Genomic DNA, 23,066 nt, shown 5'->3' on the forward strand with positions numbered 1-23,066 from the left:
GATTCATGGTATTTTTGGTCTGTGATTTGTCTTTTATTACAGCGTCCAGGAGCTTTACAGATTTATGAATCACAGTGAGATAGTTAAAAACTTAAATTTTAACAAAGACTCAGATCTCAGAGTTTTGCATTTATTTATAACTCAGGGCTCTCTTGGGAAAACTCACTTGCGACTTTCCTAAGGATCTGGAAAAGATGGCTCATAGGTCTCACTCACCTCCTCTTACATCTATATACAGAGGAGAGAGCCTCATGTTTTGCAGGGCACAGAGAAGCAGGGGTCCTTTCAGATATGACCATTTAGGCTGCTGCTACTGCTGCTGCTTATGAGAAGTTTTTTTTTTTGAAGACGGAGTCTTGCTCTGTCACCCAGGCTGGGGTGCAGTAGTGTGATCTCGGCTCACTGCAACCTCCGCCTCCTGGGTTCAACCAATTCTCCTGCCTCAGCCTCCCAAGTAGCTGGGATTACCGGCATGTGCCACCACGCCCCGCTAAGTTTTGTATTTTTAGTAGAGATGGAATTTTACCATGTTAGCCAGGCTGGTCTCAAACTCCTGACCTCGTGATCCTCCCACCTTGGCCTTCCAAAGTGCTGGGATTACAGGCATGAGCAACTGCACCCGGCTGAGAAGTTTTATATACAGTGAAGTGTTATGTTGTGTAAATTCATCATTTTGTTGTTGTTTGGGGGGGCTGCAGAGATGAGATCGGGGACCTCCGGAGAGGATGATCAGGCAGCTCTGCTTCCAGTCTAAGCATCTCTTCCATCTGCCTCCCAGGCTCTGACCTGGTAGATTGGTCATTTGTGCCTCAGCCTCTAATTCTGATTGCTGCCAAGGCTCACTCCCAGCCAGTGGGTTCTGTTATTGACAAGGTGAGCCCCTGAGCTCCCACAAGACTTCTAGCACTAGCCTCTCCCTGTAAGGATGATGCCCGCTTACCTTCTTTCCTTTTTTTGCTGAAAGCCACAGTCTGACTAGGAAGGTTAATAAATAAGATCACCACAGACCGTTCTCCCAAATGTGGTTCTGGCCAAATAGGTCTCCTGCCTGGTTGTAGGTCTCTTGTCTATAATTCTGAAATGAAAAGGGTAGGAATATGCTTTGACATTCTCTGACCACTGGTCACTCATTGTTTGAATGTTATACTGTTTTGTGCTATACATTTAATTATGACAAGTCTCTCTAAATATCAGTAGTCCATGTCCCTGGGGTTGAGTATATGCTGTTATCCTCATTTTTCAGGTGGAAAATTTTGGGACACAAAGAAGCCAGGAACAAAGGGAACGCTGGTGCTGGAATGGAATCATGCTGCTGGGGTGTTGTGCTCTCCTGCCTATTGTCTGTGTGTTATGTAGCTGGGATGTTAAGTGCTCTTTTTCTTCATCAAGATTTGTTCGTAGACAATTTATTTCAGGGAACTGTATGGATAGGCTTTTGTATGCTCTTGCTTATTAAAAATAACAAGAGTGTAGATGAAGTTGTTTCACAGAGCTGGAGAAAGAAATAGGAAATTCATCAGTTTCCTCCATCTATTCATTCATCATTCATTGATTTCTTTTATAACTAGCAAAACATAGGACAAAAAGTAAACTTTCAAATAATATGAAAAGTAAAATATAATAAGGCATCTTTTTGTTGCCCCAATTAGCTAGTAAATATTTATGAAGTTGGGTGACAAGATCCAGTAAAAGTGACTCTAATGCATAATTTGCAAGAACAAAAGCTTTTGCAGCCTTTTGGGCAATCATTTTGGCTTTTGTATTCACGGATCAGAACAAATGACCTGCAGTTAGATCAAAATTTAGTGACTACTGACATCCCTGTTTTCGGAGATTTGTAGCACTCATTACCATAGTAGTGGCTCCTGCCTGAAAGAAATCCGTTTGAGGAAAATCCAGCATTTGCTATGTGCATTTCAGTCTTGTCCCTGTGAAAAACCTAATAACGTCCAGCAGAACTAGTATGGTTTGTGAAATGTTGCCTGAAGTTTTTTTTTTTTTTTTTTTTGGAGACAGAGTTTTGCTCTTGTTGCCCAGGCTGGAGTTCAATGGTGCAATCTCAGCTCATTGCAACCTCTGCCTCTTGGATTCAAGTGATTCCCCTGCCTCAGCCTCCTGAGTAGCTGGGATTACAGGCATGGACATGGATTGCAACCATGCCTGGCTAATTTTGTATTTTTAGTAGAGACGGGATTTCTCCATGTTGGTCAGGCTGGTCTTGAACTCCCGACCTCAGGCGATCCACCTGTCTCAGCCTCCCGAAGTGCTGGGATTTTAGATGTGAGCCATCGCACCCGGTTTAGTGTTTTCCTAGAGAAGGTGAAGGTCATTGACAAAACAGAGGACTTAGAGGAACATGCTGAGAGGGAACAGGAGAGTTTTAGTTTTAGGTTTGACCTAGTGTGGGGAAGAGCCAAGCAGAATATCATCCCAGCAATGGAAAGACAGCTCCTAAGGCAGAATTAGGGCTAAAGGTAGAAACCTGTGTGTTCTGACCGTTGTGACCATGGGAGTTGCTGAGGTTGCCATTGAACAAAGGTAGTTTAAAAAAACCTGAAGGGACTCATGAAAAGAGAGAAGAGGTAGAGCCAGTGAGTCGGGAAAAGCCAAGTGAGCTCGAGGCAGTGCCGTAGGGTCCGCGAGAGGAAAGGATGACCAGAAAATGAAATTCTGTGGAAAGGTCACAGGCAGCATGAAAGGCTATCAGGCAGCAAGAACAGGCGTGCAGATTGGGAATGGATCGTTGTTGGAGTGTTTTCTGGTTGTGAGACTCTACACTACTCAGCGACGGCACGCACTTTCATTTGGACCTAGGAGGAAGGGCCAGTCAGGGAGGTGACATGGCCACCTTAGGTCACTAGCTAATAGTAGGAAATAGGGCAGCAAGGATTTCATCTCCAAAGCTGTCTCTTTTGTATTATATCACATAGCCTGGGTTTTCCCTTGTTAACTTTTATTTTGAAATAATTTTAACTTAAAGTTTTGGCTGGGTGCAGTGGCTTACATCTGTAATCCCTGCGATTCGGGAGGCCAAGGTGGGAGGATCATTTGAGCCCAAGAGTAACCGGCCTAGGCAACATAGCAGGATTACAGAGAGAGAGAGAGAGAGAGAATAAAGGGAGGGAGAGAGAGAAAAAAAAGTTGTAAAAATAGATAAGAGGATTTCTATGTACCCATTTACCCAACTTTCCTTAAAGCTCACATCTTGTATAATTCTAACACACTTGTGAAAATTAGAAAATTATCATTTATACAATACAACTAACTAGATTTCAGCAGTTTTCCTACTAGAGGACGGTGTTTGCACACGGTTCTTTTTCACTTTGGCCTTACAGTGTACAGTCAGAATTTTGTTACCCGAGTTGTTTTTTTTTTTGAGACGGAGTTTTTGCTCTTGTTACCCGGGCTGGAGAGCAATGGCGCAATCTCGGCTCACCGCAACCTCCGTCTCCTGGGTTCAGGCAATTCTGCCTCAGCCTCCTGAGTAGCTGGGATTACAGGCACGCGCCACCATGCCCAGCTAATTTTTTGTATTTTTAGTAGAGACGGGTTTCACCATGTTGACCAGGATGGTCTCGATCTCTTGACCTCGTGATCCACCCACCTCAGCCTCCCAAAGTGCTGGGATTACAGGCTTGAGCCACTGCGCCCGGCCCACCCGAGTTGTTTAGGTTAGTTTTTTTCTTCCTTCATTCTTCAGTGCAGTCAGTTTATTTATTTGTAATGCATTTAGGTTCTTGTTACAATTGGTCTTAACTTTGGACCCCCCTCCCACTCCTGGTTGATTTTTATTTTTAAATTTTATATTTGTATACAGTGTGAAATTCTCTAGTTTTTTTTTGTTTTTTTTTATTTTTTTTTTTAGACAGAGTCTCACTCTGTTGTCCAGGCTGGAGTGCAGCGGTGCAATCTCGGCTCACTGCAACCTCTGCCTTCTAGGCTGGAGTGATTCTCCTGTTTCAGCCTCCCAAATAGCTGGGATTACAGGTGTGCACCACCACTCCCAGCTAATTTTTGTATTTGTAGTAGAGTGGGGGTTTCATCATGTTGGCCAGACTGGTCTCGAACTCCTGACCTCAGGTGATCTCCCCGCTTTGGCCTCCCAAAGTGCTGGGATTATAGGGATGAGCCACTGCGCCTGGCCTGGAATTCCCTAGGTTTTGACAGATGCACAGAAACATGTCTCCACTACCACATTTGTGATACAGAACTATTCCATGATCCCCAAAATTCTCTCCTTCAGCTTGGATTTTTTTTTTTTTTTTTTTCAGAGACAGGGTCTTACTCTGTTCCTTAGGCTAGATTGCAGTGGCATGATTGTAGCTCACTGTCGCCTCGACTCCTGGGCTCAAGCGGTTGTCCTGCCGTGGCCTCCCAAAGTGTTGGAATGGCAGTCACCAGCCACCACGCCCAGCCTGGATTTGAATGGTGGTTTTGAGAAAGTGTGTTGTCAGAGGGCTGGGGAGATACTGGGAGGAGCAGGATATGTCCCAGTTTTGGAGAGCTTGAGCCTTGAAGGCTGCGTGGCAAGAGGACAGAGCACAAAGGGTTCCAGGGTAAGGCTGAGGGAGATCTCTCTATGTCACTAGGCAGATGGGATATTAATGACCCAAAGGAGAAGGGACCAAGCTCACTGTGGAGGATCGGCTTGGCAAGGCCAGCAGTGGAGGTAGGCAAGATTTGAAGGAAGGAAGCCATGGGAGACCTCTTGACTGGTGACTGTTATTTTTAAACTTAACCTCAGAAAGAAAAAGGAATGGGGTTTAGAAGAGGGAGAGATTGTAACATCTGCAGGCCACAGCCTCAGGCCAGGCAGGGTAGCTCAAGTCAGTAATCCCTGCGTGTTGGGAGGCGAGGCTGGAGGATCACTTGAGGCCGGTTTGAGACCAGTCTGGGTGAGAGTGAGACCCCATTTCTACAACAGATAAGAAAATAATTAGCTGAGTATGGCAGTGCATGTAAGGATTGCTTGAGCCCAGGACTTTGAGGCTGCAGTGAGCTGTGTGATCATGGCCCTACACTCCAGCCTGGGCAGCAGAGCCAGGTCCTGTGTCAAAGAAAAGAAAAGAAAAGAAACAGCCTTTGCCTCTCGGCAGGCTGGGCATTAATAATAAGGCAAAACAAAAAGGATTGCAGCACTAAGTGACACCGAGGACCTGCCACGGGCACGCCCTGACTTTCCCTGGAGCTTCTCTCCTGGAAAAAGCAAAGGAGCTCTCACTGTAGCTGAGCTTTTGTTTTGACCCAGGAGAGCTTGGAGTTGGGGAGCCAGCTTCCTTAGAGAGCTGTGATTGGAGAAGTAGGTTGAGCAGGGGAGGTTGCGCTTTCAGAGAAGGCTCAACCCTATAACAAAGTTTATAGGGACAGGGACTTTCCCTTAGTTGCTTCTGATGTGCGAGGGTAGAGCGGGGAGCCTACTTTTATAACCTTGAGGGAGAAGTGTGGAATAACTGCAGGGATGGGCTGGGGATGGCTTCATTCTGTATTTCCCCAGGTCATGCCCTGGTTCATGGCGTTAGTGACTCTTGTGTTGATATTTCCAGAAGCAGTTTGAATTTCAGATCAGGAAATCTGTTGTTTTTCAGATCAGGAATATCAAATGTTAACTGAAGAAGAAGACATACTACCTTGAACAAAGTATTTGTCTATCTGTGATTGGTATCATCAGGTTTAAAGAAACCATTAATACCTGTTTTGGATAATAGCAACTATATTTGCTAATTTCTTGTTAATTCACACAGAATTAACAAAACATGCATTTTGTTCTTTGACCGTGCATATAAACTGTATTTGTACACTGTTACCCAGTGTAGGCTGCTTAGAAAATGAAGCTCTTCTGCTGAGAGGGGCAGTGTGATCAGGGTGCCCAGCAATGCTGGGTGACAGCGTCAAGGCAAGTTGTTGGTGTCCCATTGTGTCCGCTTTCTTTCCTATGGCTGGAGAGGAACCTTTAGACCTACAAGGTGCTCTGGGCTGCCCATCTGAACTTAATCAGGGTCTAACTAGTGTGTAGGCTAAAGATAAAATGAAACTTTTCTTTGGCATTTTGTCACTGGCATGGGACCTTCAGATGGCAAGTAATTAAGAGATTCCATAGCTTTTTTTCTTTTCTTTTCTTCTTTTCTTTCCTTTTTCCCCGAGACTGAGTATGGCTCTGTTGCCCACCCTGGAGTGCAGTGGCAGGATCTTGGCCCGCTACAACCTCTGCCTCCCGGGTTCAAGTAACTCTCCTGCCTCAGCCTCCCGAGTAGCTGGGATTCCAAGCGTCCACCACTACACCCAGCTGATTTTTGCATTTTTGGTAGAGACGGGGTTTCACCATGTTGGCCAGTGTGGTCTCAAACTCCAGACCTCAAGTGATCTGCCTGCCTTGACCCCCCAAAGTGCTGGGATTACAGGTGTGAGCTACTGTGCCTGGCCAGCTTTTTTCATAATTGCTTATTTTCCCTTTACACACTTTTTCACGTGTGTGTCTGTATGTCTGTATGTATGCTATTTTTTTGAAAGCTGAGAATTGTCATATTTGGGGCTCAGTCTCTCCCATCCCTGACTTCCTAGAGAGAAGCAGTGAATCAGGGCAGCTACTCCAGAGGTACAGCTGGTCAGATTTTTTAAAAAAAAGTTGGCCCCAAAGCTGACCCTTGTTCCCAGCTGTTTTAGGAAGAGTGAAGAAGCATGAGGCTGACCTGTGCAGCTGAACCAGCGTGGTGTTCGGAATGGAAATGCACTGAGAACATAGGTTTCCCTGATATTTGATTAAGATTGAAGTGGGATAAAAGCGGCAAAAGGTCAGTTGGCAGAGAGGAGACGAAGCCCTCCCCTGCCCTCTTCTCCCCTGCCCTCTCCTCTTCCTCCCCTCTCCTCCCTTCCCCTCCCCTCCCCTCCTCCCCTCCCATCTCCTCCCCTCCCCACTCCCCTTTGGTGGAAGAGGTATGTGAAGAGCCTTGGAAATCCTGAAAATATAAGATTAGTGATGAGGCAGGGCTAAGGTTTGCATAATGGGATAATGGGAAGAGCAAGAATTTGAATGTAGGTGGCCAAGAGAAGTCAATCCCTGTGTTTCTTGAAGATGTCTAAAAACTGCGGATCCTAGCTAGATTCATTTTCTAAGAAGAGGAAATTAAATTTGAAACATTACATAATATAAACATATGTTATAAGAACATGTTATATTTGAAGGAAAGATAGGAAGGATGAAAACATGCTACATCCATTCATTTATCGAATTACTTCTTTTTTTTTTTTTTTTTGACGGAGTTCGCTCTTGTTACCCAGGCTGGAGTGCAATGGCGTGATCTCGGCTCACCGCAACCTCCGCCTCCTGGGTTCAGGCAATTCTCCTGCCTCAGCCTCCTGAGTAGCTGGGATTACAGGCACACACCACCATGCCCAGCTGAATTTTTGTATTTGTAGTAGAGACGGGGTTTCACCATGTTGACCAGGATGGTCTCGATCTCTTGACCCCGTGATATACCCGCTTCGGCCTCCCTGAGTGCTGGGATTATAGGCGTGAGCCACCACGCCCGGCCTATGAATTATTTCTTTAAAAATGCAATGGAATTTAGGCCGGGCGTAGTGGCTCAAGCCTGTAATCCAAGCACTTTGGAGGCCAAGGTGGGCGGACCACCTGAGGGCGGGAGTTCAAGACCAGCCTGACCAACATGGTGAAACCCCGTCTTTAAAAAAAAAAAAAATTCAATGGAATTTAAAAAAGACACATTGAAGGGCCTCATTGACGAGATAGTGCTGGAAAATAGACTGGGAATCCCAAAGCTGACCTTGTATTATTACAGTTGTTTTACGGGAAGCCTTTATAATACTGTGAGGATGGCCAGTGGACTTTGATTTGTTTTTCTCTAAGTAGGACTGTTATGATATAGAGTGTTGATTTTCATTAGGGGAAGTGTTAGTTTCCCTGTTAAATAGGGAACCAGCGTTTTCACAGGTCAGGTGAGGCAGACCTTGGCTGGATTTGGGCATCTTTCTGTTCGGGAATTATTTAAAGTTGGGATTCAGTGGTTAGGTTGTGCCTGTGCCTTTAATATTGACATTCTCTAGTTGGAAATTGGGAAACTAACAATTTTTTCATTGCAAAGAAAGAATTTTTTTTTATTACAAAGTACAAAAAGTTTGATTAAGGGGTAAATAGGTTTTTCTTAAGTTTTTCTTTTGACTTCATAACTTTTTTGTCTTCTGCCAACAAAGATGAAATAGCTTTTTATACTTCTTTTTTTTTTTTTTTTTTTTGAGATGGAGTTTCGCTCCTTTTACCCAGGCTGGAGTGCAATGGCGCGATCTCGGCTCGCCGCAACCTCTGTCTCCTGGGTTCAAGCAGTTCTCCTGCCTCAGCCTCCCGAGTAGCTGGGACTACAGGCGTGCGCCACCATGCCCAGCTAATTTTTGTATTTTCAGTAGAGATGGTTTCACCATGTTGACCAGGATGGTGTTGATCTCTTGACCTCGTGATCTACCCTTCTCGGCCTCCCAAAGTGCTGGGATCTTATAGGCGTGAGCCACTGAGCCCGGCCGGCTTTTTATACTTCTAAGAGACTTTGAGTAGGAAAGGAAATGTTTTATCTCTGTGTCATAGAAGAAAATAAAGTGATCATGTGACAGACCTGAGTTCTTTCAGTTTCCTTTTTTGTAAACAGGTCTAGCTTTTTTGCCCCCTCAGATATCGTTGATGTCTTTGGGTGAAAGCACATTACACATTAAACACAAATGCTATTAGTGAATTCTAGGTCATTTATGTAGGGTTTACTTTAAATTAAAAGACCATTGGCTGGACTTGGTGGCTCACGCCTGTAATCCCAGCACTTTGGGAGACCGAAGTGGTCAGATCATGAGGTCAGGAGTTCAAGACCAGCCCGGTCAACATGATGAAACTCCGCGTCTACTAAAAATAAAAAAATTAGCCGCGCACGGTGGGGCGCGCCTGTGATCCCAGCTACTCGGGAGGCTGAGGCAGGAGAATCGCTTGAACCCGAGAGGCAGAGGTTGCAGTGAGCCAAGATCACGCCTCTGCACTCCAGCCCTGCCAATTAGAACAAGACCTTGTTTTGAAAAAAAAAAAAATAATAAAATAAAGGACCATTATTGCCTTTGAAGGGAGATGTATTTTATAGGGCATAAGCGAAAGACATTGTTAAAATAACTAAAGCTCATTCTGTTTGAAATTCAAACTGTTGAGGGAAAGGGAAGCTAAAATGAGATCATTCTATTTTATCTTTCAAAAGAGAGGACTGAGATTTATTTTTGTAATGTTTTTAAGCAAAAGAATCTATTTTTAAGACAGTAGTACTTAGGAATTGGGGTGGAAAATGGAGAAAACTTTCAGGCATAAACATTCCTCTTTGTATTCAATATAGCTGAGAAATGAAGTGGGAGTTAGACCTTTTTTTTTTCCCTCCACGTGGCACACTTGCTCTTGCCTTCCAGAATGTGGGAAGGGAAAGGGTAATAGGACAATGTGATTGTGGGTATGAAAAACATTCCTATAAACCAAAAAAGAAGTGTGAAGTTACAGAGAGCGATATCCATTCCATTAGTTATACAACCCTGGAGAGGGGAGTCCACCTGCCACAGTGATCTCGGATTTCAGACAACATGATGCACTTCCATGGCGGCTGTGCTCAGGCTTTAAAAAACGCCCTTTATGCATTTTCAGCTTAACGTCGGGCTTCCTGCAGGTGAACTAGGATGGCTGACTCACTTTTTAAACTACCGTCAGCTCACTCTGACCTCTTCACCACATCCCACTGCTTCACGCTGGGCTTCCCCACAGCCCCCAAGAGAAGAGTACAAACCTTAGGTGGAGCAGAGGGATGGGAACAGGGTGCGGCTGGATCGCTGTGGAGAGAGAGTTGCTTCTCAACCCCTTTGAGGGGTTTGCAGGCGTGGGAGTTCCTCTGTGGGCCTTCTAGACCTTAACTCTGCTTTAGCTGGGCAGATGGGAAACCATAGGGTGGTGAGGAGGGCAGCAAGCTAGCCTTGACTCAGCGATTCAGTACGGCTGCTGTGCACGTGTTTATAAATCAGGAGCTCCCTGTATGTATAACAGCAGAAAAAGGTGAGAAGAGCCATATTAACCCTCCCAGGGTTCATAAGAATATCAGACGGTCGCACTGCTGACCATCCAGTTTTGTTTCACGTGGCGACCTTTCCTCATTCTTGTGGTTGTATGTTCTGGGCCTCCCATCCACTGAGTGTTTGAATTATGTCTTACCTTCTCTTTGTTCCTGAACCGACTGCCCTCTGGGATGAACAGTGTGAAACTGTATGAAGTGTTTTGCTCACCAAAATCATAAAGAGAGGGCAAATGACACAGATCCTGTGGAGCTCTAAAGAAAGGGTAGAGGGACTAGGGCAGAGCCCTGCTACCATGGGGACTTCGAGAGCCTGCGCCCACGCTTTGCATAAGTTAAAAACCCACTTTTCAGGCCCTTTCAACCCTGGTGGGACAGGGGGTAGTGTCTTGAGTTTTCTGTTAGCAGTGACCTCCAACTTTAGATCAGCACGGCTGGTGAGGACAGATCACAGGGCTGCTCTGCTGATGGCAGCTTTATTGTGAGAATTCCCTTTCCAACACCAGGATGATGGATGGAAACGAGTGGTGACGTTCAGGGATTATTTGTAAGTGGGTGGATTTTTACTTGGATATAGTGCCTGACAGATGGCTTTTTCATTCCCCACATTTTACAGTTTAAATGTTCAATTTCATGTAAAAAACAAAATCAATCACAAACTTTCCTACTGGGTCTGACTTCCCGTAGATACTTGTGTGTCAGTATCCCTTTAGGTGTCATCGTTTTATTTCCTGTGTACTTTTTGCATCGGTGGTAGTTTGGTCCTGGGGGTGTGTTACTCCCTGTCTGTGCCCGCAAGCGCCCCTCTGAGAGAAATTTGGTCACAGAGAGTTTTCTAGAGGCCGAGTAAGCCATCGAAGGAAAAGCACGTGTGACTTCTTCAGCCTGGTACTAACCGAGACAGGTGTGAATGGAAGCAGATTTATTCTTCAGCTCCCTCAAACCCTAAGTGTTGATTTCGTCTTCAGCAGTAGTTTTTCCTAACCAGTTTCTTCAGTATTTGGTTGTGTCCCCAGAGTGAGTTAATACGCTGAGGGTCTTAGCAGCTGTTGATGGATTTGTGGTTTATATGAGTTTTTTCAGGCATGTATATTCTCACTGAGCAGAAATTCTCCCTTGCCCCTGGAATAGTTATGTTTATTAGGAATGTGTGATCTTTTATAGATTGTACGAGGAAAAAAAATCATTAAGTGTTTCAGTAAAATGTGGAAGGAAACACCATGTCAGGGACCAGTAAGGCATATTTGAAGGAAGGATAATAACACAGTAAATACCGAAGAGCAGAGTCTGTCTAGGGACATGCGTCTGTAAATGCGCCAGGCGAATTCTTCCGCTGAGAGTGGCCTGAAGTCAGCTGCTGCTCTCTGCCCTTCTGACTGACTGCTGCTTGCTTGATTGCGCTTTCGCTTCTCTCCCTCTCCCCTCTCCCCTCTTTGCTTTCCTTCGTGTCCTGGCTGTTTGCTTCCACTGCAGAAGATCCCCTCATTTCCTGAGGGCCCCACATCTAGCAGGTGACAGAGCTGGGTCCATTCCTGGTTTTCTCTTCTAAATCTAGTGCCTGACTTGGTGTTGTGTTAATTATTTGGCATTTATGCTAGAAAGGTGAGTGACACTTTGCCTGTCCTCAGGTGGCTTACAGGCCAGTCTGTAAGAGGAGACAAGCGTACATACACACTGGAGTAGAGACCAGGAAACAGGAGAGTCCCAGGGAGGGGGGCTCGGGGGTCCAGGGAGCAGAACATGTCCCCTACAGCAGAGGCTTTATCTGCCCCACAATCACTTGTTCTCTGCAGATGGGGGGAAGGGCCCCTTTTAAAGACCCTCAGGCACCGCATGTATTCGTATAGCCTTTAGGCTTGGTAATGGCTGTGTCCATCCACTTTTCTATAACTCTCTGCCTTCTATCTGAGAGTGTTTCTTTTTTAACAAACCTAATAGGGAAAGTTAGGGTTAAATAAAAATGGATGGAATCAGCTCCTTAAGGTTTTTTTTTTTTCTTTTTTTTTTTTAAAATAAGTCCCAAGTAGAAGTTATGAGCAGATATCCTGTGGTGGGTGTGGATATTCGTTTCTTTTTTCTGTAGGTGAATATCAAAATCTGTAATTGGCTTTTTGATTGTGGCACGTTTCTTTTAATACGATATCCCAAATCTGATGGTGACTATGATAGCGATCATTTTGCCAGTAGTATTAAATACTAACAAGATCAAAATATGTTTGGAAGTAGCTTTTTATGAAATTGACACATTTTCTAGTTGTCACACCAGAACCTGTTTTTCTAGACTACAGCAGGTTCAATCAACTTCATTCTTGTTAGCTGGGAGCCACGCTGGTAACACTGTACTAGAGTATGGAGGGATTACTCTTGAAGCTAAAATTATATAGGTCTTACATTTTCTTGATGTTTGTTCACTTGGACTCAGGGTTTCCTAGTTATTGTAAATGCAGTTACCACCATGCTCTTTCTTGGAAATCGTCGTTATGTTAGTGCGAAGTGTATAGGGGTTTTATCTCATCGTGAGGAAATACCAGTTACTGATGGAACTATTTTCTGCTCATTTAACAGAACATCTGCTCAAATTCATGACCATGGGGGATATGAAGACCCCAGACTTTGATGACCTCCTGGCAGCATTTGACATCCCGGATATGGTCGATCCTAAAGCAGCTATTGAGTCTGGACACGATGACCACGAAAGCCACATGAAGCAGAACGCTCACGGAGAGGACGACTCCCACGCGCCGTCGTCTTCTGATGTGGGCGTCAGTGTTATCGTCAAGAACGTTCGGAACATCGACTCCTCCGAGGGCGGGGAGAAGGACGGCCACAATCCCACCGGCAATGGCCTGCATAATGGGTTTCTCACAGGGTCCTCCCTCGACAGTTACAGTAAAGATGGAGCTAAGACCTTGAAAGGAGACGTGCCTGCCTCTGAGGTGACTCTGAAAGACTCGACGTTCAGCCAGTTTAGCCCGATCTCCAGCGCTGAAGAGTTTGATGACGACGAGAAGATCGAGGTGGACGACCCCCCTGACAAGGAGGACGTGCGGTCAAGCTTCAGATCGAACGTGTTGACGGGGTCGGCTCCCCAGCAGGACTTCGATAAGCTGAAGGCACTTGGCGGGGAGAACTCCAGCAAGACTGGACTCTCTACGTCAGGCAGTGTGGAGAAAAACAAAGTTGTTAAGAGAGAAGCAGAAGCCAGTTCTATAAACCTGAGTGTTTATGAACCTTTTAAAGTTCGAAAAGCAGAGGATAAATTGAAGGAGAACTCTGACAAGGTGCCGGAAAACAGAGTCCTGGATGGAAAGCCGAGCTCTGAGAAGAACGACACCAGCCTGCCCGGCATCGCGCCGTCTAAGACAAAGTCGTCCTCCAAGCTCTCATCCTGCATCGCTGCCATCGCGGCTCTCAGCGCTAAAAAGGCGGCTTCAGACTCCTGCAAAGAACCAGTGGCCAATTCAAGGGAGTCCTCCCCATTACCAAAAGAAGTAAACGACAGTCCGAGGGCCGCCGACAAGTCTCCTGAATCCCAGAATCTCATCGACGGGACCAAAAAACCATCCCTAAAGCAACCCGATAGTCCCAGAAGCATCTCAAGTGAGAACAGCAGCAAGGGGTCCCCGTCCTCTCCTGCAGGGTCCACACCAGCAATCCCCAAAGTCCGCATAAAAACCATTAAGACGTCTTCTGGGGAGATCAAGAGAACAGTGACCAGGGTATTGCCAGAAGTGGATCTTGACTCTGGGAAGAAGCCTTCTGAGCAGACGGCATCCGTGATGGCCTCTGTGACATCCCTTCTGTCGTCTCCAGCATCAGCCGCCGTCCTTTCCTCTCCCCCCAGGGCGCCTCTCCAGTCGGCAGTCGTGACCAATGCAGTTTCCCCTGCGGAGCTCGCCCCTAAACAGGTCACGATCAAGCCTGTGGCCACTGCTTTCCTCCCGGTGTCTGCTGTGAAGACGGCAGGATCCCAAGTCATTAATTTAAAGCTTGCTAACAATACCACGGTGAAAGCCACGGTCATATCTGCTGCCTCTGTCCAGAGTGCCAGCAGCGCCATCATTAAAGCCGCCAACGCCATCCAGCAGCAAACTGTCGTGGTGCCGGCATCTAGCCTGGCCAACGCCAAACTCGTGCCAAAGACTGTGCACCTTGCCAACCTTAACCTTCTGCCTCAGGGTGCCCAGGCCACCTCTGAACTCCGCCAAGTGCTAACCAAACCTCAGCAACAAATAAAGCAGGCAATAATCAATGCAGCAGCCTCGCAACCCCCCAAAAAGGTGTCTCGAGTGCAGGTGGTGTCGTCCTTGCAGAGTTCTGTGGTGGAAGCTTTCAACAAGGTGCTGAGCAGTGTCAATCCAGTCCCTGTTTACATCCCAAACCTCAGTCCTCCCGCCAATGCAGGGATCACGTTACCGACGCGTGGGTACAAGTGCTTGGAGTGTGGCGACTCCTTTGCACTTGAAAAGAGTCTGACCCAGCACTACGACAGACGGAGCGTGCGCATCGAAGTAACGTGCAACCATTGTACAAAGAACCTCGTTTTTTACAACAAATGCAGCCTCCTTTCCCATGCCCGTGGGCATAAGGAGAAAGGGGTGGTAATGCAATGCTCCCACTTAATTTTAAAGCCAGTCCCAGCAGATCAAATGATAGTTTCTCCGTCAAGCAATACGTCCACTTCATCTTCTACTCTTCAAAGCCCTGTGGGAGCTGGTACACACACTGTCACAAAAATTCAGTCTGGCATAACTGGGACAGTCATATCGGCTCCGTCAAGCACTCCCATCACCCCAGCCATGCCCCTAGACGAAGACCCCTCCAAACTGTGTAGACATAGTCTAAAATGTTTGGAGTGTAACGAAGTCTTCCAGGACGAGACGTCGCTGGCTACACATTTCCAGCAGGCTGCAGATACGAGTGGACAAGTAGAGTATCATTTAAATTTTGGTGTTTCAGTGATGAGTCTGTAGGTGTGAGTGCTTGATAAGATGCCCTTGATTTTAGGGTGGGAACGCAGTGAAATGGACGTGTGTGCGTGTGTGCGCGCGCGCGCGTGTGCATGCCTGTGCAGCCAAGCACATGATCCAGTAAGGATTGTTTTCGTAGAATAGAAACAACTAGCTGGGGACACGGTAGTGGTGGTGGTGGCGGCGGCGGCGGCGGTGGCGGCGGCGGCGGTGGTGGCGGCAGTGGCGGTGGCGGCGGCAGTGGCATGTGCCTGTTGTCCCAGCTATAGTTAGGAGGGTGAGGTGGGAAGGTTGCTTGAGCCCAGGAGTTTGAAGCTGCGGTGAGCTGTGATTGAGCCACTGCACTGTAGCCTGGCATTGGAGCGAGATCATATCTCCTAAAAATAAGAATAGAAACAATGTTGAAACATGAATCTTATTTTAATAAAATAGGTTTTTAGGGGGGAAGATAATATATGTGTACCAGTTGAGTTGTGGAACTTTACCTTTTGGTAATCGTTTGGTCATTGGAATGTGTTGAAAGCCTGAGATTGAGCTGGTTGTAGTATCATCCCATTGTATGAACTGTTCAAATCAGGCTTTGTCATCAGAGTTCCTGACTTATTGGCAATTTTGATATTTAGAAAAATATTTACTGTTATTTATCTGCTGGCAGCTCTACTGAGCTTCTTGTTTATAATGCTGATCTGTCTTTTACAGTGAAATCTGTTTTCACTACCCATTTCTGTGGCATGTCTGCTTACTTAAGATGGTGGTCCAGATGTACGTTCCGTAACACCCTTCACTGCAGTGAATTTAAGCTACAAACGGCAAACCCACCTCCGCTTAGCTAGAACACCTTTGTATATGTTTGCAGTTGTCGCAGTGAAGTGCAGGTCAGTGTCAGTGAGCCACATTTCACAGTGGGCGTCAATCAGCCTTTCATCTCCATCATTTGCTACTTCATGAGGCAACTTGTAGCTAATAGATAAATGTATTTATCATAAATATATGATACTATTGTTTGGAAGTAATTGGACATGTTGAATGAAATAAATTCCGGTTAGACCATGTGACGTATTGTCCAAACCAGAAAACATGTGAAATTTGGCTGGGCCCAGTGGCTCACACCTGTAATCCCAGCACTTTGGGAGACGAGACAGGTGCATTGTCTGAGGTCAGGAATTCGAGACCAGCCTGGGCAACATGGCGAAACCCAGTCTCTACCAAAAGTACAAAGCATTAGCCAGGCTTGGTGGCACATGCCTGTCAAACCAGCTACTTGGGAGACTGAGTTGGGAAGATCGCTTGAGCCTGGGGGGTGGAGGTTACAACAAGCTGAGATCACGCTACTGCACTCCAGCCTCAGGTGACAGAGCAAGACCCTGTCTGCCGCCCGCCCCCCCAACCAAAAAAAATTGTGAAATTCCAGGGGAGCACTAGTTTGAGCTAATACACTATGCCCCTCAAACATCTTTTCATAGAGATGTAGCAGGAAACTGGGCTTTCCTTTTTCGTCCTCTAATATTTTATTAATTAGGATGTTTATGCTACAATTTAGAAGTTTGGTACTATCTTGGTGATTAATTCCTCAAGGGTAATTACTGGGTTAAGTTCTTTGTACCATTTTGAGTTTGGGGAACAAAAGATCAAGAATACCCCAGTATTTTTTTCTCTGGTTTTTCAGTTTAGTGGAAATGGAAGCAGTAAAAAGTTTTGACAGCATTCTTGCAAGTTTGAATGTTAAATGTTTCATCGGCTCTGGCAGTAAAATGCTCAAGAAAACAGGAAAGCAGAGACTTAGTTCAAGAAGGCCGTGATGGCGCCGGCTTTTAACCTATTCCAGTGGTGATGTCTGGGTCCTGTCTACGTGGATGTCCTCCCATCTTGACACCACTTCATCCAAAGGATAATCTTTCTTTTCAGCCTAACAGGATGCAAGTAAGAAAGGGGAAAAAGCCGAAAGCCCTTTCTTCAGTGCTGTTGTCCTTTTGTCTCGTGTCCATGTCTGCTGGTGGACTGTGTAGAGTGGTCAGCTGTGTCGTGGCTTAGGAGGGTTCTCACTACGAGCTGAGTGCTCTGTATCTGGCCTTTGGAGCTACCCTCAGATGTGTCTGTCTGAGTCCTCCTTTTCTGAGAGCAAGGAAGGGCTTGGCCAGATGGGTAAGAATTTTCTTCTTCCCTGCATTTCCCTAGTTTTTATTTTATTTTTATTTTTGTGAGACGGAGTTTCACTCTTGTCGCCCAGGCTGGAGTGTAGTGGCGCAATCTCGGCTCACCGCAACCTCTGCTCACTGCAACCTCCGTCTTCCAGGTTCAAGCGATTCTCCTGCCTTAGCCTCCTGAGTAGCTGGGATTACAGGCACCCACTACCATGCCCAGCTAATTTTCGGTATTGTTAGTAGAAACGGGGTTTTACCATGTTGGCCAGGCTGGTCTTAAACTCCTGACCTCAGGTGATCTACCCACCTCAGCCTCCCATAGTGCTGGGATTACAGGTGTGAGCCACTGCGCCTGGCTCTTTCTTTCTTTCTTTCTCTTTCTCTTTCTCTTTCTTTTCTTTTCTTTTCTTTTCTTTCCTTTCCTTTCCTTTTCTTTTCTTTTCTTTTCTTTTCTTTTCTTTTCTCTTTCTTTCTTTCTTTCATTATTATTATTGTTTTAAATTGCATTTTAGGTTTTGGGGTACATGTGAAGAACATGCAAGACTGTTGCATAGGTACACACATGGCAGTGTGGTTTGCTGCCTTCCTCCCCATCACCTATATCTGGCATTTCTCCCCATGCTATCTCTCCCCAACTCCCCACCCCTCACTGTCCCTCCCCTATTTCCCCCGACAGAGCCAAGTGTGTGATGCTCCCCTCCCTGTGTCCATGTGTTCTCATTGTTCAACACCCACCTATGAGTGAGGACATGTGGTGTTTGATTTTCTGTTCTTGTGTCAGTTTGCTGAGAATGATGGTTTCCAGGTTCATCCATGTCCCTACAAAGGACATGAACTCCTTGTTTTTGATGGCTGCATAGTATTCCAGGGTGTATATGTACCACATTTTCCCTATCCAGTCTATCATCGATGGGCATTTGGGTTGGTTCCAGGTCTTTGCTATTGTAAACAGTGCTGCAATGAACATTCGTGTGCACGTGTCCTTATAGTAGAATGATTTATAATCCTTTGGATATGTACCCAGTAATGGGATTGCTGGGTCAAATGGAATTTCTATTTCTAGGTCCTTGAGGAATGGCCACACTGACTTCCACAATGGTTGAACTAATTTACACTCCCACCAACAGTGTGAAAGTGTTCGTGTTTCCCCACATCCTCTCCAGCATCTGTTGTCTCCAGATTTTTTTAATGATCGCCATTCTAACTGGTGTGAGATGGTATCTCAATGTGGTTTTGATTTGCATTTCTCTGATGACCAGTGATGATGAGCATTTTTTCATATGTTTGTTGGCCTCATGTATGTCTTCTTTTCTAAAGTGTCTGTTCATATCCTTCGCCCACTTTTGAATGGGCTCGTTTGTTTTTTTCTTGTAAATCTGTTTCAGTTCTTTGTGGATTCTGGATATCAGCCCTTTGTCAGATGGGTAGATTGCAAAAATTTTTTGCCATTCTGTTGGTTGCCGATTCACTCTAATGACTGTTTCTTTTGCTGTGCAGAAGCTGTGGAGTTTGGTTAGGTCCCATTTGTCTATTTTGGCTTTTGTTGCCAATGCTTTTGGTGTTTTGGTCATGAAGTCCTTAACTATGCCTATGTCCTGAATGATTTTGCCTAGGCTTTCTTCTAGGGTTTTTAATGGTGTTAGGTCTTATGTTTAAGTCTTTAATCCATGTGGAGTTAATTTTAGTGTAAGGTGTCAGGAAGGGGTCCAGTTTCTGCTTTCTGCACACTGCTAGCCAGTTTTCCCAACACCATTTATTAAACAGGGACTCCTTTCCCCATTGCTTGTTTTTGTCAGGTTTGTCAAAGATCGAATGGTTGTAGATGTGTGGCATTGCCTCTGAGACCTCTGTTCTGTTCCACTGGTCTACATCTCTGTTTTGGTACCAGTACCATGCTGTTTTGATTACTGTAGCCGTGTATAGTTTGAAGTCTGGTAGTGTGATGCCTCTCGCTTTGTTCTTTTTGCTTAGAATTGACTGGCTATGCAGGTTCTCTTTTGGTTCCATATGAAGTTTAAGGTGTTTGTTTCCAGTTCTGTGAAGAAGGTCATTGGTAGCTTGATGGGGGTAGTGTTGAGTCTGTAAATTACTTTGGGCAGTATGGCCATTTTCATGATATTGATTCTTCCTAACCATGAACATGGAATGTTTCTCCATCTGTTTGTGTCCTCTCTTATTTCGTTGAGCAGTGGCTTGTAGTTCTCCTAGAAGAGGTCCTTCACGTTCCTTGTTAGTTGTATTCCTAGGTATTTTATTCTCTTTGTAGCAATTGTGAATAGCAGTTCATTCTTGATTTGGCTCACTTCAAGTTTGTTATTGGTGTATAGGAATGCTTGTGATTTTTGCACATTGATTTTGTATCCTGAGACTTTGCTGAAATTGCTTAGCAAAGTTTCAGGAGATTTTGGGCTGAGACGATGGGGTCTTCTAGATATACAATCATGTCGTCTGCAAATAGAGACAATTTGACTTCCTCCTTTCCTATTAGAATACCCTTTATTTCTTTTCTTGCCTGATTGCTCTGGCTAGAACTTCCAGTACTATATTGAATAGGAGTGGTGAGAGCGGGCATCCTTGTCTAGTGCCAGATTTCAAGGTGAATGCTTCCAGTTTTTGCCCATTCAGTATGATATTGGCTGTGGGTTTATCATAAATAGCTTTTATTATTTTGAGATACGTTGCGTCAATACCCAGCTAATTGAGTGTTTTTAGCATAAAGCGCTGTTGAATTTTGTCAAAGGCCTTCTCTGCATCAATTGAGATAATCATGTGGTTTTTGTCTTTGGTTCTGTTTATGTGGTGAATTACGTTTATAGACTTGCATATGTTGAACCAGCCTTGCATCCCGGGATGAAGCCTACTTGATCATGGTGGATAAGCTCTTTGATGTGCTGTTGCAATCAGTTTGCCAGTATTTTATTGAAGATTTTTGCATCTGTGTTCATCATGGATATTGGCCTGAAGTTTTCTTTTCTTGCTGAGTCTCTGCTGGGTTTTGGTATCGGGATGATGTTGGTCTCATAAAATGATTTGGGAAGGATTCCCTCTTTTTTGATTGTTTGGAATAATTTCAGAAGGAATAGTATCAGCTCCTCTTTGTATGTCTGGTAGAATTCGGCTGTGAACCCATCTGGACCTGGGCTTTTTTTGGGTGGTAGGCTCTTAATTGCTGCCTCAACTTCAGCCCTTGTTACTGGTCTATTCAGGGTTTTAACTTCTTCCTGGTTTAGGCTTGGGAGGGCGCAAGTGTCCAGGAATTTTCACCATATTGGTCAGGCTGGTCTTGAACTCCTGACCTCAGGTGATCCGCCCACCTCAGCCTCCCAAAGAGCTGGGATTACAGGCATGAGCCACCGCACCCGGCTTGTTCTTTATTAACCTTTTAGGCTCAACAGCCAAACTAGGGTGAAATGGGTGAAGCTCTATCCCTAGGAGGAGAGATTAACATTTTGTGTGTGTGATTGCTTTGGTGTCACTTTTGTATCTTGCTGGGATGAGTAAAATACGCAGGTCACCTGTTTCACCCGGAATCCCAAAGAGTGAATTAGGGCAAAATGTACATTTAACTCTCAGGCCAGATACACGCAAGCAAAACGCTCACCTCCTGTTCTGTTTCCGATTTGCAGTCATCCCCTCATCCATGTAGGTCGCTCCGCTCACCAGAGAAGGGCATTTGTTTGTAGTGAGCTTCAACCCACTGCATAGCCAAGCCCTGCATAGTCAGCAGCGTGCAAAGGTCCCACAGCATGCTCTCCTCCTGTTCCTCATCTCCTGCTTCTCACTGGATCTAGAATGCCTCTCCGCAGCTTCCCATTTTCCCAGACGCAGCCAGACTGTGTCACTCAGACCCAGGCGGGGAGTGTGGCTTCTGCCTCAGTAGGAGTGGCTGCTGCATCCTCAGCATTCATGGTTTAACCTAACCTGGAGCCTCTTTCCTGGTTCTATGGGCTAGTAGCATGCCTGTGGCTGTTGCCATCCTAGCCTCCACATGTGGCCAGGGGGGTTCTCGCCCATTACTGTCGCCTGAGGTGGCGTCCAGCAGCCGTGTGGGATCGGGAGGTGGGGGATGAAGTAAGACAGGGAGAAAAGAAAAGAGAAAATAGCCTTCGTTTCATCTTTCCATTTGCCAGTCACATGACCGTCAGCCAGTTCACAGCTTGTTGAACTCGATTGGGAAAAATCTTTCCACGGCATTTGGTTTCTTTCCGAAGGTAGCACTTAAAACACATGTGACTGCTTACAAATAATCTAGAAATGGCCCCGGGGGCGCCTGAAGTACCAGTGACTGTGCCGAGCCCCTCCTTTCCTCTGTTGTCCCGCTAATTCCATGGATTTTCTTTTTTGAGGTGGAGTCTCACTCTGTTGCCCAGGCTGGAGTGCAGTGGCATGATCTCGGCTCACTGCAGCCTCTGCCTCCCGAGTTCAAGCGATTCTCCTGCCTCAGCCCCCAGAGCAGCTGGGATTATAGGCGCATGCCAACATGGCCAGCTGATTTTTATATTATTAGTAGAGACAGGGTTTCACCATGTTGGCCAGGCTGGTCTCAAACTCCTGGCCAGTGTGGTCTCAAACTCCTGACCGCAAGTGATCACTTGCCTTGGCCTTCCAAAGTGCTGGGATTACCGGTGTGAGCCACCCTGCCCGGCCAGCATTCTGTATATTTAACACTTTCACTTTCTATTTCCCCATTGACCTCCACATTCGTGGTAGCTCATGGGTGAATTGGAAGAGTATACCACCTCACATTGTAACAGTTTTCCAGGGCTTCACACCCTGGCCCGCCCTTTCTGGGGTAGGAACCCAGTTCAGTTTAACCCTATGCCTGTAGCTCTGGGGCAGGGTTCCATAGGTCTGCATATTAGTGTCTAATTAGTCTAGTTACCCGAAGTGGATTCCTGAACTGACCCTGCTGCCCCGTTCATGGTTCAGGAAGTGTAAAGGGTGTGGTCTCCCAGGTCCTTGCTAGACTGGTCCATCACTCTTCACTCAGTGCCTTTCAGTCCCTCGGTTTACTAGGCCTGGAGAAAAGGTAGGAAGGACCTCCTTCCCTTTTTCTTTTGAGGTAATTGTAGATTCATGTAAGAAATAATATGGAGAGAACTTGTATACCCTTCATCCAGTTCCTCACAATGGGAACATCTCACAAAACTGTAGATCAGTATCACAACTGGGGTATGGGCATTGACTCAGTCAAGGTACAGAACTTTCCCAGCACTGCAGGGATCTCTCATTGCTCATTTATAAATAGCCACACGCACCCACTCCTTCACCTCTGGCAACCACTAAGCTGTTTTTCATTTCTATAATTTTGTCATTTCAGGAATGTCATATAAATGGAATCATATAGTATATAACTCTTTAGGGTTGGCTTTTTTTCACTCAGAATAATTCCCTGGTTGTTGGGTCTATCAATAGCATATTCCTTTTTATTGCCGAGTAGCTTCCGTTGTATGGTTGTACCATAGGTCATTTAACCATTCACTTGTTGAAAGACATCTGTATTGGATCCAGTTGGGGGCTCTGATGGATAAAGCTAGTATTAACATTGTGTATACGTTTTTGTGTGGATGTAAGTTTTTATTTCTCTGGGATAAATGCCTATTTATCAGCAAAGTATAATTGCTGGGTTATGTGGTATTTGCATGTTTAGACTCTGGGTTATGTGGTATTTGCATTTTTCAGAGTGGCTGTACCATTTTATATTCCCAGAAGCAACGTACGAGGGATCCGGCTTCTCTCGCCAGCATTCGCTAGTGTTACCTTTGTTTATTTTAGCCATTTTGATAGGTATGTGGCACTATTCTATTGTGGTTTCAGTTTGTTTCTCTCTACTGGCTAATGATGTTGAACACCTTTTCATGGGTTTAATT

General features: G+C 45.5%; 1 protein-coding gene across 28 annotated transcripts in view; it reads left to right on the forward strand.

Moving 5' to 3' along the window:
• Positions 1-23,066, forward strand: part of ZNF532 (zinc finger protein 532) — a 140,069-nt gene that overhangs the window by 50,306 nt on the left and 66,697 nt on the right. For all 28 annotated transcript variants that reach the window (XM_032293613.1, XM_032293621.1, XM_032293617.1 and 25 more), the window contains one exon: positions 12,651-15,013. In XM_032293613.1, coding sequence (XP_032149504.1) covers positions 12,668-15,013 — 2,346 coding nt within the window. In that variant the 5' untranslated portion in view covers positions 12,651-12,667. The remainder of the gene's footprint in view (positions 1-12,650; positions 15,014-23,066) is intronic.

Source organism: Sapajus apella, unplaced genomic scaffold (genome assembly GCF_009761245.1).
Source record: "Sapajus apella isolate SASKATOON/1434 unplaced genomic scaffold, GSC_monkey_1.0 scaffold30, whole genome shotgun sequence".
Classification (NCBI taxonomy): Eukaryota; Metazoa; Chordata; class Mammalia; order Primates; family Cebidae; genus Sapajus; species Sapajus apella.